This window comes from Patella vulgata, chromosome 8, assembly GCF_932274485.2.
Source record: "Patella vulgata chromosome 8, xgPatVulg1.2, whole genome shotgun sequence".
Taxonomy (NCBI): domain Eukaryota; kingdom Metazoa; phylum Mollusca; class Gastropoda; family Patellidae; genus Patella; species Patella vulgata.
Window position 1 is genome coordinate 44331379 of NC_065886.2, and position 18857 is coordinate 44350235.

Below are 18857 nucleotides of genomic sequence, written 5' to 3' on the forward strand. Positions count from 1 at the left end.
GTCTTGTCATGTTAATAAATTTCTAATTAATAATTCATGTAACATTTAAGGCCTAAAAAAAGACCTGCAATAGGCAGATTTAGCTCATGAATAATGCCTCTTTAATTAAATATAATCGTTTGCTAGGCCTCTTTTTAATCTAAGCTGAGAGATTATCTACTGTTAATATTTTGATTTAGCTTTCTTAATTAAATAATCAATTTGAGTAGACTATGGCATGGATTAAGATAGATATTGTTTGACAAATGCAAATTACAATCATCTGCTTCAATTTCTTCTTTTCTCAACAAATGATTAACAACATTTTAATATTTATAATATACATATACAAAAGGGCCCCGCTGTTTGTTTTTCCTGGTGTAAATTTATCTGACATAATATATCAAATTATTTTCCAACTGTATATTTAACAAATAAAAAACACATAAACGGCTAATAAAATATATTGTGTGTAAAATCATTTAATTACATACAATATTCACTGGTGGTCGCAATAAATCTTTATTTGTGCCAAAAGTAAGGTGTATAACCTGAGCTGTCAAAGCCGAGGATTAGGCCTTTATTGACATTGAGATTTAGATCTAAAGCCTAAGGTACTACACAACAGTGACAAATAATCAAGCCATCTTTTCAATAAGAAATTCCTTCCAAGTCAAACCTGAACTCAAATATTTCTCGGTGTGAGATAAAGACCCTTGAAACAATCTGAAAGTTTTACCCAACATTCTATGGCTACTATCTATTTAGCTCAAAGCTGTCTAAAGCAGTTTTAGGAAATCTCGAATAAACTTCATTTTAACAAAATACACAATGAAATTTTGGGAATTGCTCTAAATGGAAAAACTTATGGTGAAATGATAGAACTTCCACCAACATTTTAGTTAAATATATCTATTCATTATTTAGTCTTTTACTGTTTAAATTTTGGCCTGTGACATGTGTATCAGAAATTTCAGATCAATTTTTAAAATAATTTTCTTACCTCTATCAAAAGCAACTACAATCAGATCGTACTCCTTGTTCTTCTCTCGGTCTAGCTTCAGATTAGCTGTTATCTCCCCTGTTGAAGAATTCATTGAGAATATTTTCCGTTCCTCTTCCTCGCTCCGGATTGCGTATATAAGTCGACTATTGGAACCAGAGTCCTCATCTGTTGCTGAAACTTGAATCACATGCACTGGTAATTCATTCATGTTCTCCTGAACATACGCGTAATATGGAGAATCAACGAAGATCGGTTCAAAGTCGTTGATATCAGTGATATTTATGAAAACTTTTGTGGTTGAATTTATTGGTTTAGTGATACTGCTGTCTTCTGCTAACACAGTCAAGCTATAGCTGGTCATTCGCTCATAATCCAAAGCTTTCTGAACACGCAAAACACCACTGCTCATATCCATATTGAAATCATAATTATCGTCCCCAGCAATTATAAAATAACGAACAATTCCATTTAATCCTTCATCGGCGTCAGTGGCCAAAACTTTTAGAAGGCTGGTTCCAATGCTAATGTTTTCTGCCACTGTTTTTGTGTAAAGCGTTTTGGAAAATATTGGTGGATTGTCATTATCATCTCCCAAAAGAATGACCAAGTTTTGAATAGCAGAAAGCTGTGGATTTCCATGGTCCCTGGCTAGTATCTGTAATGAATAGTTGGCCAAAGTTTCACGATCTAAATCCTGATTCACTTTTAGATCTCCAGAATTGGAATTTAAAGTAAAAGGATTCCCCAACACTGGTGCTGAGGTCAAACTGTAGTCGACCTTACTATTGTCTCCTTCATCCTTGTCTGTTGCGATCACAGTAAAAACAACTGAACCTCTCTGAGAATTTTCCATGACATAAGTTACATTAGGAGTTACAAATTCTGGAGGACTATCATTAACATCTAGCAGGGTAATTATCACCTGAAAATTATAGCATAATTCAGAAAATCATGCTAAGAAAATGCATAACGATATATATTCGTAAATGTATCTCAATATAGCATCTTTTGCTATAATTCTATATTCTGTAAAAGACGGACTCCAGTATTGTTTTATTATGGGTATACATAGATATAATAAAAAGGACCGCAACCATTTAAACACTAAGTCCCTGGATGTATGCCGATCTATATAATGGGTTCCTGTGACAGCTGTTGTCTTGACAGCAACAATTGAAGAGCACTGCTCGTATTGTAGGTACTACGACATCACTAGTTAATCTCCAATATTCCACCTAGTGGCACTAGTCGTACCAACAGTTGTTGTATGGCTGGCATAACAATGTAAATAAGCGAAGGCTGTGGATGGAAAACTGGACATGGACATAACAAAATCACAGACGGAAACCTAGAAACTGTAAACTGACTTTCACAATTTCCATTTGGGATAATTAAGAAATTTTCAAGATTTTATAGCTCAATAACTTCAATCAAAATTATTAAGGATTTCAGCATATAATTTGCCCAAAATATTAACATTCATACAAAATGTTGAAAATAACTTACGGTTCCAATTGAGGACATTCGTTGATTTTTATCTTCAGCTTGATCTGTAGCTTGTATAATGAGACTATATTGAGGTGTTGTTTCTCTATCCAGATGTCCAGTAGTAAAGATGGTACCATTGATGCTTCCAATACCAAATTCTTGTAGTCCATCACCTCCAATTAAACTGTAACGTACTTCAGCATTGATACCTGATTTAAAATTAAAAAATCATATTAAAATTTTCAATCTAATATCCATATTTTTTTTGTGTATGTTGAAGATTTTATTGATCAAGTGCTTATTACATGTATATCAATCAATTTGAATAATATAGTCTGGTTTTTACAGCTTGTCTAATGTTGATAAATGGCATGGTAGATTTATGTCAACAATGCATACAGTGACAATGATAATAATGATTATGATTATGCTGTTGATAATTGTTTGTATAATAAAAAATTGTTTAGATTATAATTATTGTACTGATTTTATCATAATTATTGCACTATATTTATAGTACTGATTATAATTATTGTACTGATTATTTTATAATTATTATACTGATTATATTATAAGTATTGTACTGATTATATTATAATTATTGCACTGATTATATTTATTGTACTGATTATATTGATTGTACTGATTATATTGATTGAGCTGATTATAATTATTTTACTGATTATATTATAATTATTGTACTGATTATCATTCCAGAAATACTGTCAAGGATTACAATGTATCAGGTAGTAATTGAAGGAGTCATCAAATTTATTTGAATGATAATTATATTGTATTAATGATCAAACCAGTTCCTGTTAATCAAACTGATGATAATTGTACCGATGATGATAATTGTACTGACGATCAAAACTGTTCTAATGAATGCTCTCATTTGAATGGTACATGTACTACAGATAATAAGTGTTTGGTTAATAAAATGGTTTGTACAATAGTGACAATTACCACCAATTGAAATGCACATGTTGCATATAGTTTATTACATTAATTCAATACTCCAAAAGATGAATGAAATTCTCATTATGATGATATAAAACATCAAATCTATTCTATGCACAAGTCTCTCATTTTAATAATGCCTGAGTACCGTGATTACTGCATGTATGTATAAATAGAGCCTATTATTTAAATAAATTAATATCAGGGGGAATAGGTGTGTACAGTCTATAGTTTTTATGATTGCCTGGGTTGATGTCGTTTTTCTAATTTTAAACCAATAACATTGCATATTTGTTACTCAGCTCAAGCAATTATTATTGATTAAATCTACTTCAAATTTTCACATAAATATATAATTAAAAGTAGCGATGATACAATGTGATAATATTGAAGGGAAATTACCATAACAATGAAACATTATTACAAGATGTGGCAATCGTTGCGTGCACACAATTCAGTATTCAAAAAAACTTTTCTTATCACGACACAGAATCTAATAGCGATGTATTTTAAACATAATGCATCTTTGCTATCTGGAATAATGATCCAAAGCATTTTTTTTATAGTTTTTATCAGAAAGTTTACAAACTTCTTATCCTTTAAAAAGGAACAAAAGTAATAAATTTTTAAAGGCAGACGGGTGTCTAGTTTATTCAGAATGTCTTGACTTATATGCTTACTTCAGTATCTAGGTCACATGTACACCAAGAAAAAAAAAAGCTGTAATTCATTACGAGAAAATACTTGCAGATAGATATATGAAGTTTTGATAATTGCCTACGTATCTATCATTTGTTTGTACTTCTGACATGAGAACTTAATTACACTGTGACTAGTTGAATACATTTGAGAAAACATCAGACCCTATGACCAAACACAAGGTTAATTAATGATATGAAAAAAAATGTCTAGACTTTCTAAAAGTACATTTTTTTAAAAGAAAGATGTCACTTTAAATTATGAATGATACCATGATTACATGTATATAATTGTCCACCTCTTGATACTGATTTCTAACATGGCTTCATCATGCTTATTATTCATTGTGCTGCAAATTAACAGTTCTGTCCTCTATGCAAAGATGTGAGTTTGATGTTACTTTCAATGTGACAGGTTTCCTCACACATAAAACACCTAATTTGATCCTGCTTTCAAATGTGACGAAGTGTATGGCCACTTCCTCACAATTTGCCTTTTTTAAAATACCTAATAACACACACTGCTAACATTTTTGTTCTGTATTCTTCATATAAGTCTATGGGATTTTATTTCAAATATCAAGTGAGGTCAGTCATACAAGATTGTGTAATTGAATGGAAGACATATTGGATGATGGCTCACCAATGTGTTTAAATCTATTTATCCTGTTTTTATCCGGTTAAGTCCCTTCTCGACAGCTGAGGAAAAGAGATTGACAATATTTACCTACGACCAGAAACACCATGGAATGACAATTTCCCTTCCCAGGAGTCTTAACTCTTCAAAATGTCAAATTTGAAAGGTGAACATATAAGATTGGGTAGATATCAAAAGAAATTTGTCTCTATGCATGGAGAACACCCTCATATGTAAGTTCACACACTTGACAAGGAAGGTGGTCAAATTTTCAGCAGATATTAAGACAACGATGGGATGCCATAAACAAGGTGTAAACAAGGCAAATTATTATGTATCCACAAATCTCAAATAAATGTCATATTAATTACTCCTTGTTGCTAAGCATGAAATGTATTGCTGGGATTAAAACTGTCACCTAATTCATTCCCGTAAAACAAGTATCTTTTTTTCATCTTAAGTACTAATACATGTTCGTGACAAGCTACATGTATGACAATGAATAATTAGGGAGAATTTTACATACTATCTCAGATAAAGAACTGTAACTTTTGATCAAATGAAACAATTACCATTTACAATTTACGAAACCAAATGTAAAATAAAATCAAATGACGTCAAACAAAAGTAATTATTAGCTCTTTTGAATAATTTCAAAAATTTAAATACCCAATATGCAATAAAATTACTTCCAGGTCAAAATTATGCCATTTTAATGACATCCAACAACTATGTCTTTTTTTCCTGTAGATAATTTGAATTCAGTTCACATGAAGTTAAGGGTTTTGAAATATATAAGATTATTTCTATAAACAATCGCATAGAAAGCCATTCATTTTAGTACAGGTTTTTAATTAACATGTACCTACGTGTCAGAATACACATAGAAATATCACAATGTTGAACATCTGTATATAACTTTTCTTGAATTCAACTCACTTATTTCTTGAATGAAAATTCGAATGGAATTAAGTGTTTTAATATATATAAGTTTTTTTCTATAAACAAATGCACAGAGAATCATTCATCCTAGTACAGACTAGGTAATTATCATGCAGGTACGTGTGATAATACACTTAAAAATCGCACAATGTTGAACATTTTAAAGACTGAACTGCCTATGTAAGTTAATAAAGAAAAATGCTTTACTCTGTGTTAATTGAGTTTAAACGACTGTGATTCTTGGCCTCTGGGCACAAGCCAATCATCTGGCACACTTAGCATCAAATTAATACCCTAATTTCTTTTAAAATAGGGATTCAAACAGACACTTAAAGATGTTTAATTGGCTTAGTAATTTCAGGCGGAAGTGTCCGCTTAGTTATCAGGATGTGTAAATTAGACATATTATTTCTCTTTCTCCTATATAAATGCGATCTTAGGATGTGATTACAAGGACTCATTACCATCAATGAAGCCAATTCCCTAAGCACACCACTTGTGGCCCCTGAGGGAGGGCATAGACACCAACTGCTTTCTAAAGAGGTTTGGCCATGGACAGCCTGTTAATACAGCATTCATAATGAAATTTTTTCAGCAATTAGGGCTGTGTGAAATGTTGATTGATATTTCAAATCTAATGACAGTTTTTTTTACTGGTTTCTATTTGGAACTCCCCCCATGGATCCATGCTCCTAGTTTTTGTTTTCATTTCTCAATTGACACCTAGATTCTAAAAGTCGCTGTCTGTCAACCCTGCAACAATAGACCAGTAATTAGACCATTTACAAGTTTTGTTTTCTATAATAATATTAGGTGGAAAGACAGTCAGTGATATCCACAGTCATCAAATCAAATTGATTTGAGTATCAAATGACGCTGCTTGAAGGTAAAGTGAGTCAGAAGTTCTAGATTTTATTAGCAGAGAATAAAAAGCTCTCTTTTTTTTCAACTGTTCAATTTTATAAAAGTCTAAAATGTGTGGTCTAGCTTTCAACGATGGAAAAACACGGCTCAATACACATATAAAATATCTAAACTGTATCTGGTGCCTTGTGTCCTTCTAAAGTCCCAGGGGGTGTAGGTGGCCGAATGGTTAGCATGTGTGTGCTGTATCATAAGGTCTGTCATTGAGTCAACTGGCTGGGTTTCATTTCCCAGGTTGTACATGACAAGGAGTAGGGTCGCCTGTCCAACTTCGTGCATTTTCTCTGGGTCCTCTGGTTTCCTCCAACTGCTAAAGACCCCTACACCCAAGCAAACTATTGAAATAAAAATGAACCATGTGTTAGTCCCGAAATGACCTAGTTTGTGTCGGGTGGATGTTAAACTCCATTTCTCTCTCTCTCTAATTTTGTTTTTCAATGCAGTAGATCATTATATTTGTCCTAATTGGGTGTTATCTATCATGATTTAGCTGATAAAAGGATGTTTTATTATCTGAAGAAATACAACATTGTGTGGTAATGATATGTTGTCTGTGCTCTAATTTGAAGAGCTGTCTACAATGTACATGTGAAGCGTGACTAAAAATAAATATCGCTGATAGTACTAGAACTAATAATGTGGGGGACAAACTAGTCAAATCGTTCAGCCGAATCATTCAGCGTCGAAATTCACTTACTGTGTCCAGTGTAATTCGCCCGAATTATATTCGCCTAGTGTGCCCGCTTCACTGAAGAATTCGCCCGATTGTAGAATTCATTAGCCAATCACCACTGATATCGAGAAGTCACATGATTGTTTAAAGACATGGTGTGTCAACCCATTCGGTCGAATGACTATGGTGCTTATTTTTTCGGTTAGTGTTTCCATCGCCTAAGCTGTTCAATTTTAAAAACATCACAGTTCACGCAAAATTAATCTCCTCACATTGCACACTTAACCATTAAAAATAACCAGATGGTAGTCTCAAAAATGAGCTAATTTAATAGTCTACAATCTATACAAGCTGTTAAATCCCATTTCGTTTCCAGTTCTAACTCTCTGTAAGGTACTTTGATTGTTATAGGGTATTATATAATCTTTATCATACAATCATTGAGTAATATCAGGGGTAATTCCCACTATGACCACACTTCATAACAAAGGTATGTGTTATCTTTCTAATGGAGTAATTCAAATACTATTGATAAGATGGGAGATACGTGGGTCACTGAACAATCTCTAGGTGGTTAATGTACCTCATATAATACCCACAAACTGATCAATTAATTAATCTTGCATATAATCTATTAATCATATTAGCACCTGAATGACTGGCTACTGGTCACTTGCTGGTCAGTGTTGTATTATGGTAATATAAATTAATAAAAGTTGTAGCTGGTGGTCAGTGGTCACGCACAAAGTTGATTATCTTAATTATTCTGCATGTCATGTTTCCGTTATTAACAAATTTCAGAAAATGATTTGGAAGTTGAAAGCAATTAATACTAGTTTATAATTTAAGACCATGCATTGAATGATACATACTGAATTATAGAACAGCTTTCATATTTCAAAGGGGAAAATAATAAGTTTCATATATGTATAATGACATTTCATTAAAGCCACACATTGTCATTTCTATATTTCAAACAATATCACATTTTTCATGACTTAATCTGCCATAAAATGTACTCATAATAATTTAATTATTTTATTCATTGCATATGCTGCAGGAATTGAAATGAGAGTGGTGGACATATTTTGGTATTAAGTCAAATTTTCATAATTGTTGAAAAAGAATAGAAAAGTTTCCTATATCAAACTAGCTAGACTACATTAACGAAAATGATAATATTTTCACGATTTTCAGATGTTTGAAATTATATGTTGCATATCATCTTCACTAGCCATGTGTTTGTTATTCAGTGTTTTCAAGTGGATACAATGTGTGTATAGTTTAAATAGTAGCACATTAAGTTACAAACCAAACTAATTCTTGGACAATGGCTCTCTGATTAATTATACGCTGGATGGCATTGAAAGGATACTTTCTTCCTAATTAATATTGACTATTGTTATTCGATCAGTAATTGTTAATTATCTTTCACTTATTATTGTATTGTTAGAACTGTCAGTTCATAACTCATCAATGTAAGTGACGGTCACTGGTGGCTTCTCATGGAAAAATTCACTAATTACTTCTTCTCTTTAGATTAAAATGATGAGTAGTAATGGGGATAATTATGAACTATTTATCACGATGTCCACACATTTGCATTTATTGAATGAAAAAAATTAATCTAAAAACAATTCTTGTGTCGCATAAACTTAATCCATACATTCCCTACATGACTCTTCAGTGTAATACTGAGTTGACATGGGCAATCAAAATTTAATCAGGGCTTGTTACATACTACAAAAAGTAAAAATAAAGAATTTAAAAAAAAAGAGAATTTAACCCCACAAATCACAAACCAAAAAACTAATCCCATCAAAATCATGATACCATCCAACAAAACAGATACTGACTCGAGCTGTCTAGAGCATAGATAGCTGGCTAAGAGCCCCCGAAACTCCCCTAATAACAAAAATGTCAATCGCAGAGAGGACGAAAAGGGATTAAGCCATGGAAGTGAATCGAAAATGAAAGAAGCCATATTTAGACCCGATATTGACATCTCTTTAATCAATCACAATATTCGTGTGGGTATAATTCATTAATTTAAGTACAGCAAACTTTAATTAGTTGAAGTCTTACAATCTTTGCTGTTAGAAGCCATATTTGTTCAGAGGGATCTGTTTGGTTCATATCAATAGCAGATAGCAAGTCAAAACAAAGCCTATTTTATTAAGCTGTTGAAAATTATTATTGCTTAAACTTTCCTATAAATAACACAAAAACAGAAACATAGCGGAACACTATGCGTCGATGAACTGGGTTCCATTCACAAGGGGAATATCAAATGCTCAGCAAGCTATATTTTAAGTGAACCTTTTTTTCTAAAAGACGTTATTCAATGCCAAATTAACCTTTTTTGTGTCTATAACAATGTGTTCATCTAATCTCTAGATTTGCTACATACCCAAAATATATGCCAATTCCCACTCTTTTAATCAAAGCAAAAATTCTTGAAATAATTCCCTGGATTAATTAGCTTATTGAGTTTCTGTTTTTTAATTTACTCCTAGAGCACAGCAGGAAACTGCAGCAGTGAAGAATGCGTAACCATTAAAAGAGGTTTTAAGATACGTCACAGCGTTTTCAAGTACAGTCTTGTTTTTTTAGCAGATCTCACTCTTCAGGGTTGAAATATGAAAATGGTTGCAAATCTCTTTAACAAGCTCTTGTATAAGCAATTAATATTTCAATTCCCGTTGTTCTCAAAGTCAGTAATCGGGAGGAACAGCATAAGTTTCCCTCACTGTCTGGAAATTAACTTTCTTAATGTGAGATAATTTCATTTCATTTAGACTGACACCCGCTGTTAACCGCTGCCAAAACCTGTCAACAGAACTTTCATTCTTCCAATAAAAAATCTCACAAATCCATTATTGCCGTGAACTCATGCCGACATGTACTGCATTTAGAAGATGCCAGTTACAAATAAATATATAACATTTCACTTATATCTACATTGTAGATCTAATTATTACAACAATGGTGATTTAATGAGAAGGCACTTATACAATAAACATTTATCATTTATTACAAATATTTTCCTTTGTCTGCTTATATTTTTTAAATGCACATTCATCATTTCTAAATTGTAGAAATTTTTAAGAAGTGAGAATTTATAGAGCAGGAAAGGAAGATATAGAAACAACTTTATTAACTTCCCATAAATCAGTGCTTCAATAATTTTCTCATGTGAACTGCAAGTTGTGAACAAGGGATGGTTGGGTGGTTTTATTGGGGACAGCATGGCCCTTCTAAAAATACTCTTTTTAGAATTACAACTGCCAGGGGATCTTTTGCATGAACTACCAATTTTAACATTGGTTGTCATATTCTCATCCTATATGCAAGTGTAAATATATTTTCATTTACTGCAGATGCTACGCCTTGCTCATGTTTTCGAGAAGGAATTATATCAGTGATGGGTGTTGTACATGAACCAGGCTATGCTTATCCCAATCAAAATCTCGATGCCTCATTGTTTCATGGTAGTGTGTGTGTATTGGAGTCAACATTGCTTACACTTTTTGTTTTGCAATTTTGTATGTATTTTACTGGCAAGCACATTTGCGTCTGCTAAATTTTTGTCAACAAACAGCTTTATTAGAATGCCTGAAATGTTGATTTCTGTTTGATCACTCAATTAAGATATCTAAGATTGTAATAAAATCTCACAGGAATACTATCTTAATAAAGATGATTCGAAATTTCTCAACCAAAAGTGAAAGCACAGAAGAAATCTGTCAACGGAGATCATTGGTAGGTTAATTCTTTCTGCCAACTTGATACCAGGCCAAAGAATAAAGTTATACAAGTAGAAATCACGTTTTTTCTGATTTATTTCACAGACATTTTCATGCAGAAAACATATTTTAATGTAATAAAACTTTTTGTAACCAGATCTACACCATTTGCCTACATGGTAGACTTTAATCAAAAATTCTCAAAAAGTTGTCTGCAAATATTAGAAATTGCATTAACAGACACAATGAGCTGAATGTGGTTATAAACTAAAGCATCACATTTCTTTTTGACGCTAATATAGCAAAAGAATCAAGGAACTCAAATTTTATGTAGATATTTGAAATGTTAACATAATTTTGACATTTTGAATCATTCACAATTTTGAACAAATCTAAAAGAAAATCGAGTTTTGGAAGTCAATGGAAGTACAGATCTTGGAAACACACCAATGTTACCCTTCAAATATCCCATGTAAATTCATCTTCTGTTATTTTCACTGTAAACATGAGAGCAGACAGAGAAATGTGGAATACAACATGTGAAGTGCACAATGTAGATATTTGAAAGCATGAAGACCGTTGGTGTAAACAATCAAATAGAAATAAGATAAGGTATCTTTTAGATATAAGCACAGTAAGATTGTGCATGGTTCCTAAGTTATGTGAAACTTATACGGAGATGTATGTAAAAATCATTTATCAGAAGATGAGATTCTGTATAATCTCTAAAACATCTCCCCATTACATGACCTTTTCTCCACACGGCTAATAATATTTACTAAAACAAATCCACCATACTTTTTGTAATTTGCCTCTAATTTGACGATTTGAACACATGATCAGAATGGCATTATGCCATTGAAGCATATTGCAAATCTTGAATTTAATGTTCTCCATCTTGCATGTAGTGTACCCTTGTTATTGTCTTTCAATGAATAAACATTGTAAGTTGATTTCTTCAATCAACATGTTTTCAGCTTTCACTGACTTCTGCCATGTTTTGTAATGTAAAACAAGGATTGATTAGGGTACAATGCATATCTCTGGTTAATCTAGCCTACCGGTAATGTTCAGGAAATAGACAGTTGTCATCTTGTTTAAGGGATTTGAAGATGTACTTAATACACCTTTCAATTCTCGCAAATGCATTAGCAAACCAGGCATCAAAGTTACAGTGTAATGTCTGGCAAAACTACCAACCAAATTTTATTACATTTTGACAAAAATAAATGTAATCATATAAAAATGACCTTTCCTAGAAAATTTAAGAGTGCATTTATTTGCAAACATTAATTTTTGGATTATCTACCATACTAATTGGTTTACACAGGATTGCTACCATTGTCAGTTACCTGTCAACAATATAAGAGCAGGCCACAAACCATTCTTTCTTTTAAATAATGGTAATATTTGATATCAAAAGGTTAAAAGTAATTACAGTCAATAACCAAATTCCTTTATTTATGAAAATCACAAATCTTTCCAGACAAAAATAGCAAAGTTAATTTTAAACCCACTGCATAATTCATCTTGTCAGGAGGAGGCTAAGTATTGGTAATTGTCGGTTTTTGAGCTTAAATCATAAAATTGACACATCATTCATCAACCTTTATCACAGATTTTAAATTGGGTTCATTTTCCAAAATTATGAACCATCTGGGAAATATGGACTCAAAATTAAATAAAAATTGAACAACAGTTAAAAGCTGACCTCTTATGACACCATAGCAATGTGGGTGTTATTATTATTCCATCAGTGTCATTAAGATAACCCATCTCTTCGAACTTTCACGAAACTTTCTATCCCACGAAAAAAAAAAACCCTTTAGTTTAATTGGAATATGAAGAGCAGCACAGAGGTCAGCATGGCATGCAATCCACAAATAATTCAGAATGCAATCTTCGAGGACTTAGGAAAAACGACGGCATTGCATAAGAAAATGGTGGAAAAGACATTTTCAATGACATTTTAAATCCAAACAAAAATTGCATTCAAGCTGTCTTAAATTTCCAAGTCTAAGGACTTCAGCTATAGATTGAAAAGCAGCACACTTCCCATTTATGGTGCTTGATGATGTCACAAGACACAAGCCTCTTGCTCTATTCATTTGTATCAGACAATTAAGCTTTTTATTGGATTGCTTCCGATCAGCTATTAAGGTTTGCATAATTAAAGACCAATGATATCATTTTCTGGCATAGTTTATGTGCTGACAAAAACAGAAAAACATTGATAAGACTAACAGAGCAAATAGTGTATGTTTTTGATCATACATGTTGATATGAGCATGTTTCATCCATGTTGAAAGTATCTGTACAAACTTCCCAGTTCACATACATAAATTACAGATTCTCTTTCTGTTATCTGGATATCAGTGTGCATTGAGTTTACACACAGCAAGGAGAATAAACATTTGTTTTAGATAGTTTGCATTGTATTGTCATCACTATGGCAAGGAAAAGACAACTGTCATGTCATTAATACAGCCATCAACAAACACAAAAGTGAACTTTATGTAAATATCAACTTAAGAAAATGATTCAGTGGACTTAATCCCTTCAAGCAACTTTTCATTACATTTAATACAGACCATTACCATTATTTAAGTTTATTATTTCTGTCAAAAGACTGGATAATATAGATGATTGTCATGTCATTAAGATATCCATTAGGAAACACAAACGTAAACTTTCTATTAAAACAAAGTTCAATTTGACCTCAAAAAATAAATCAGTGGGCTCAATCCCTGAAGCAGGTTTATTCAAATCTGATTCTGAACATTATCATCTATTCACTTCATTATTTCTGTCAAATACAGGATAATATGGATTTACTTGGAACTGATATATCTTATGGTTGCCCTGTGGCTAATTTCCATTCTCCACTCGTAGCAAAAAACATTAGTTTGTCCGTAATGCTGCTATTAACTAAATGAAAGGCACTCTGAAAGCCCTGAAGGTAACTCTCATTGACCATTCAAGATGATAACATTCACTCAATTCAAGTCCTGGCATCTTTTCATTTGTATGTTCCGCCATTCAATATTGATTTTGACAGATCAATGTAATTACAACCATGTAGTGAATCTAGGTGTAAACTATGATAGCGAGAAAAAAAAGTACACCCTGGAATTCTGCTAAAAATATCGGCAACATTGAATTATTTCACTTGTACAATAATGACAAATGTGTCTGTGATTTTTTTTAACAAATACTTCATAACTGAAAAATTGTAATTTTGCAATAAAAATTTAAAAAGTAATCAGTCAGTTAACACATTTGCTCTGTTCCCTTATTCGGACAAAAAAAGGTAAATGTTCACATGTTTTTTTCAAATATTTCAATATTGGATTCAACACTAACATGAAGTCTGCCAATATTATAAGAAATTTAAAATTTCAAAGTAATCAATTCAAAGTCTGTGTTGCATTGCGTTGCTGGGAAAAAAAACTTGATAAGGATTTCTCAGTTGTTTTTTTTCATACTGATTATAGGCTTAGTGTGTTGATCATAAATCTTTCTTACCACAGCAATCAGATCAATTTGAGATTCAATTATTTCATAAAGATTATGTGTAATGGCAATTAAATGATAATAAATGTGAATTGTGACTAGAGAGAGAGAGGTTGTTTCTCACCAGTTAATCAAGTGAAAGACGGTTTATTCAATAGAATATTAGCTTGTATGACAAGTTAAGACATCCTAACTACAAGCCATTATACAAAAATAACCCTTTTTAAACATGCCTAGTGAAGCGACAAACTAAGACGAAAGAACGGCGAATAAAAAAATCTTATGTTCAATGACTTCTAGTGTATTTCAGAAGTTACGCTGTATTTTAGAGATCAAAATAAAATGATGATTTAATGACATTTCATTGAAATACTGGAAATTGAATTTACATAGTAATTCTTCTGAATTAAAGTCGTTTAAATTGAATGAACAGTGGTTTTTTTGATTTGCATTCTGTTTAACCGTTGCAGTTGTTAGTCATGAAATGACATTTAAATCTTCACCAGATTCAAGATTTACACACTTGGCTTCCTACAGGAGTTCTTAAACAGTTTTTAATGATATTGAATTTTTTAATGGCTTTATTAATGCACGATTTCTAACTTTGCACACAAAGAAACGGTTTTAATATTCTATATTATTATCAATGCAAGTTTGGCTGACAAGTCTAAATGCAGATCATTTTATTTGGAATGAAAGCACTATTATTTAATCAAACACTAAACACTGTAAGGTAAATATATGAATGAGTCATTATCCGGGTGACCATTGTGTTCTTTATATACAATTTTCAATGATTATAGAAAAAGTATATACAGACATATATACATGCTGCTAAATGAGCATTCATGTTGATTATAACACAAGTTCACAATCATGGACCCTCACACTGCAAAGGTGCCAAATATAACTTCCTAACAAGTTCATAAAAGCGACTTCGTAGCTCATAAAAAAGTGATCGAGCTCTGTTACTTCTGCATTAAGTGTACAAGAAAGATGTCTTTAAACTTTGTGGATTATTTTTAAGTTGTTAAAAATACACAAAAATCAAACATTGACCTTTCACCTCTTACAATGAAATAAACAGATGATTGTGGGGTTTTAAAGAGAAGTTTGATCTGCCTCATTACAGAATCTAGTTGTTAACAAACTATTAACAGAATCAGTACATGATATTTACATGTTCTTAAACTATTGAAACTCTACGATACCTTTGTTATTTCTACTTGCCAAAATATTGCAATCTTAGTGTCTTTTCCAGAAATTGCTGAAATAGCTTCAGTTTGGATGACATTTCAATTTACATTTTATGGTAAATTTAAATTATACACAAGGAATCACCTCTGCGAAAAAACTTTAAAGGGATTTCCTTATTTACAATAAATATAGGGATTATCTGTGTTTACCCACGCACCAATACAATTTCTGTTATTCTTTTTAAATCAGAATTGCAAAACCATTATGGCCGGTATAGCAACAAAAAAATGAAATTCTAATATATGTCTTGTATTCAGAGTATAATCTGTCTTTAATCAGAGCCCTAATCAATAAACATGTAACTCTATTCCTTGTGGTCATTAAATCCGAAATAAACTAAAACAAAATAATTTCAATTGGGCTCCATTTTATTCCCAGACCTCTCGTAAATATTGAGAATCTTAACATCAACCAAGGCGATTGTTGCACAGAAGGGTTACAAGTGAAAGAACAATCATTCACACACCACTAGAAACCATGGTGCCAACAATGAAATGGTACACCATGTTCAACATGTGAAACAGTCTGAAGCTAGATAAATTAAAATATATTGATATAACAATAACTACAACGAATGGAAAATGTCAGATGACTTCCGACGCCTATTGTGTCGGCTTTATTGCATCAACTAACAATCATTACTTCATAATGAGATCATCAAAACGCAGTTTGAATAAGGTTTCTACACATTACCAAAACTAAATCGAGTTACCATACTTTTATAGCTGAGATACCAGCCAATTTGCCGAACCAGTAACAATAGCCGTGTAAAATCACAGGCTGTGGTGTGGCGCTATTAAAAAAAGTCCTGGGAACTGTGCAGCTCCTGAAATCAGCTTATTCAATCTTTTGTGTCAGGGTTAACAAATTTATTGAGATAAAGCTCCTCAAGTCACGATTGGTGTTGTACTAATGTAATCACCAACTCTGGAGGTAGAAAAGTAATTACAAAATGTGCAAAATCAAGAGGAATTAGTTTCCAAGCCACAGAACATCTAAATTGAGAAATCGGAAAAAAGGAAATTCCCATCAACTCGTTCGTTACGCGAAAAAGTTTTATTACTGACTTGAAGTACTCGCTGCTCAAAAAGTGTGACAAGAAAATGTAAAAGAATTCGTCATTGTCACTTATTCAATCAAGATTCTATCAATCTTTATTTATCAAATTTTATTAAATGTTCGTGAAACGACCATCTGAGGTCTTCATCCAATTTAAATCCCAACACAATTTAAACTTTTGTAATGCTTTAATGTCTTGTAATCTCCCTGTTTCCTTGGTATTTCAATCGAAACATAATTGAGTGTTGTATAGAAGATTCTGGTATAAATAACTGAACATTGAAAATCTCCAGCGCTAAAACATTTACAATGTGTTGAAAATCTAATAACACTTTGTTCTTGATCTTATGAGAACATTAAACATTGCATATAATTTCAAATCTTTTATAGAAAAAATTGAATAAACTATACTTCAGATAAAACTCATGTCTTAAAAGTTGTGTGCATTACAAATTCTAGGAGCTCTATCTTGAAAACTGTTTAATACACGTACAGTTACTCATTTATTTAACATTTTTCAACAAGTATTTTTGAGAGAGGACGAGTTGAGAGGTGACATTAAGCAGGGGTGTTGAATCCTCCGGAGATTTTCACAAGAATGAAAGAACCAGGTGTATTGAATGCCAAGGATATTTGAACGAGTTGGACTAATTGCTAGCATTGAGAACCACAGTTAGGTGTGATAGTTTGTGTAAATACTGTCCGTCTTTTCAATCTAGTCTAGTACCTGCTAATACCTGATCTCTTAAATAACCTAAAAAAAAATATATCCACATTTTTTCGATAAAATCATTCAACGGCCATTTAGATTAACAATTTTATATCCCTATATATCAACAGACGAATTTCATCTAACACTGAAACTTTAATTAAAAATATTTTTGTTTAGAAAGTTTGTTTAACATATTTACGATGACCTTATAACAATGATGTAAGAATACCTATTTTCAGACAATTCAAACTGTCAAGAGTCTTTCGAAAGGTAAAAATTGTCAAATGAAGTGCATTAACACTCGCTTGATATCGGTTTAATAAGACGTCTGTCTGGATTTAGTGACAGAACACGCCCATGGAAGCAACATCAAAACTTTTAAAGGAGAATGAACTTTTCATAAGAAGCTCAGAATTCAAAGGTTTTGTGTACAATCGACATTGCATGGCTCCACTTCCCCTACTAACATTATAACCTATAATTCTCAGCACATTATATGTAAGTCAAAAAAAAAAAAAGAAACTGCTGACAGTGCATTTTAAGTTTTCAATTTTTATCATATCGAAATCATTAAAGGTACATCCATAATTTGTTAGAATTTTTAATGGTATAATTCTATCAGCATATATGCTCTTTTCTTTTTTAGGACACCAGATACTACTTGTCATTTATTTGGTATGAATTATAATGAAATGTCATTTCTCGATTCGTTGAATTACCCCTTGTATCAATTGTACTTTTAGAACCCTGGATGTTCTACATTGTGATACAACAACTTCCTTTCTTATGCTACTGTAGTAATACAAACGAAATAAAAAATATAAAGGCCTCAGGTCTCCAATTCTCTAGATAGTATACATGGTACTTTAAAGTTAAAGGGCGGGAATATGTGGCGGCTGGGGTGCTCTCCAGACACCTAGAAATCTCAGACTGAAACCTGTAAGTAAATTACCTTTCAATACTTTCTTTATACCGAGACAGTTGCGTGTCTGTTACTGATTCTATTGATTAAGTATTGGAAGGAAATACTGGTAATTTCAAATAATTAAAAATGTTGTTAAGACTATTTCTGTCTGGCGATTGACGACCTAACATGCTATAGGGCTCACATGGTTGATGACTATAATTAATCTGAGTGAATAACCTGAAAGTTTTGAGGGACTTGAACAAGGTGTTTCTGTACATCACTAGCAAAATTCTGGCCAACTTGATGGACAAGTGATAGACAGGCCAATTATTGTGGTTCTGTTTTCACTATTAAAC

General features: G+C 32.2%; 1 protein-coding gene across 1 annotated transcript in view; it reads right to left on the reverse strand.

The window, feature by feature from the left end:
• The window catches only part of LOC126831181 (cadherin-related tumor suppressor), a 115647-nt gene that overhangs the window by 38624 nt on the left and 58166 nt on the right, over positions 1-18857 (reverse strand). Inside the window, exons 5-6 of the mRNA XM_050561891.2 lie at positions 2492-2682; positions 983-1907 (exon numbers count right to left, since the gene is read on the reverse strand). Of these exons, the coding sequence (XP_050417848.1) occupies positions 983-1907; positions 2492-2682 (1116 nt within the window). The remainder of the gene's footprint in view (positions 1-982; positions 1908-2491; positions 2683-18857) is intronic.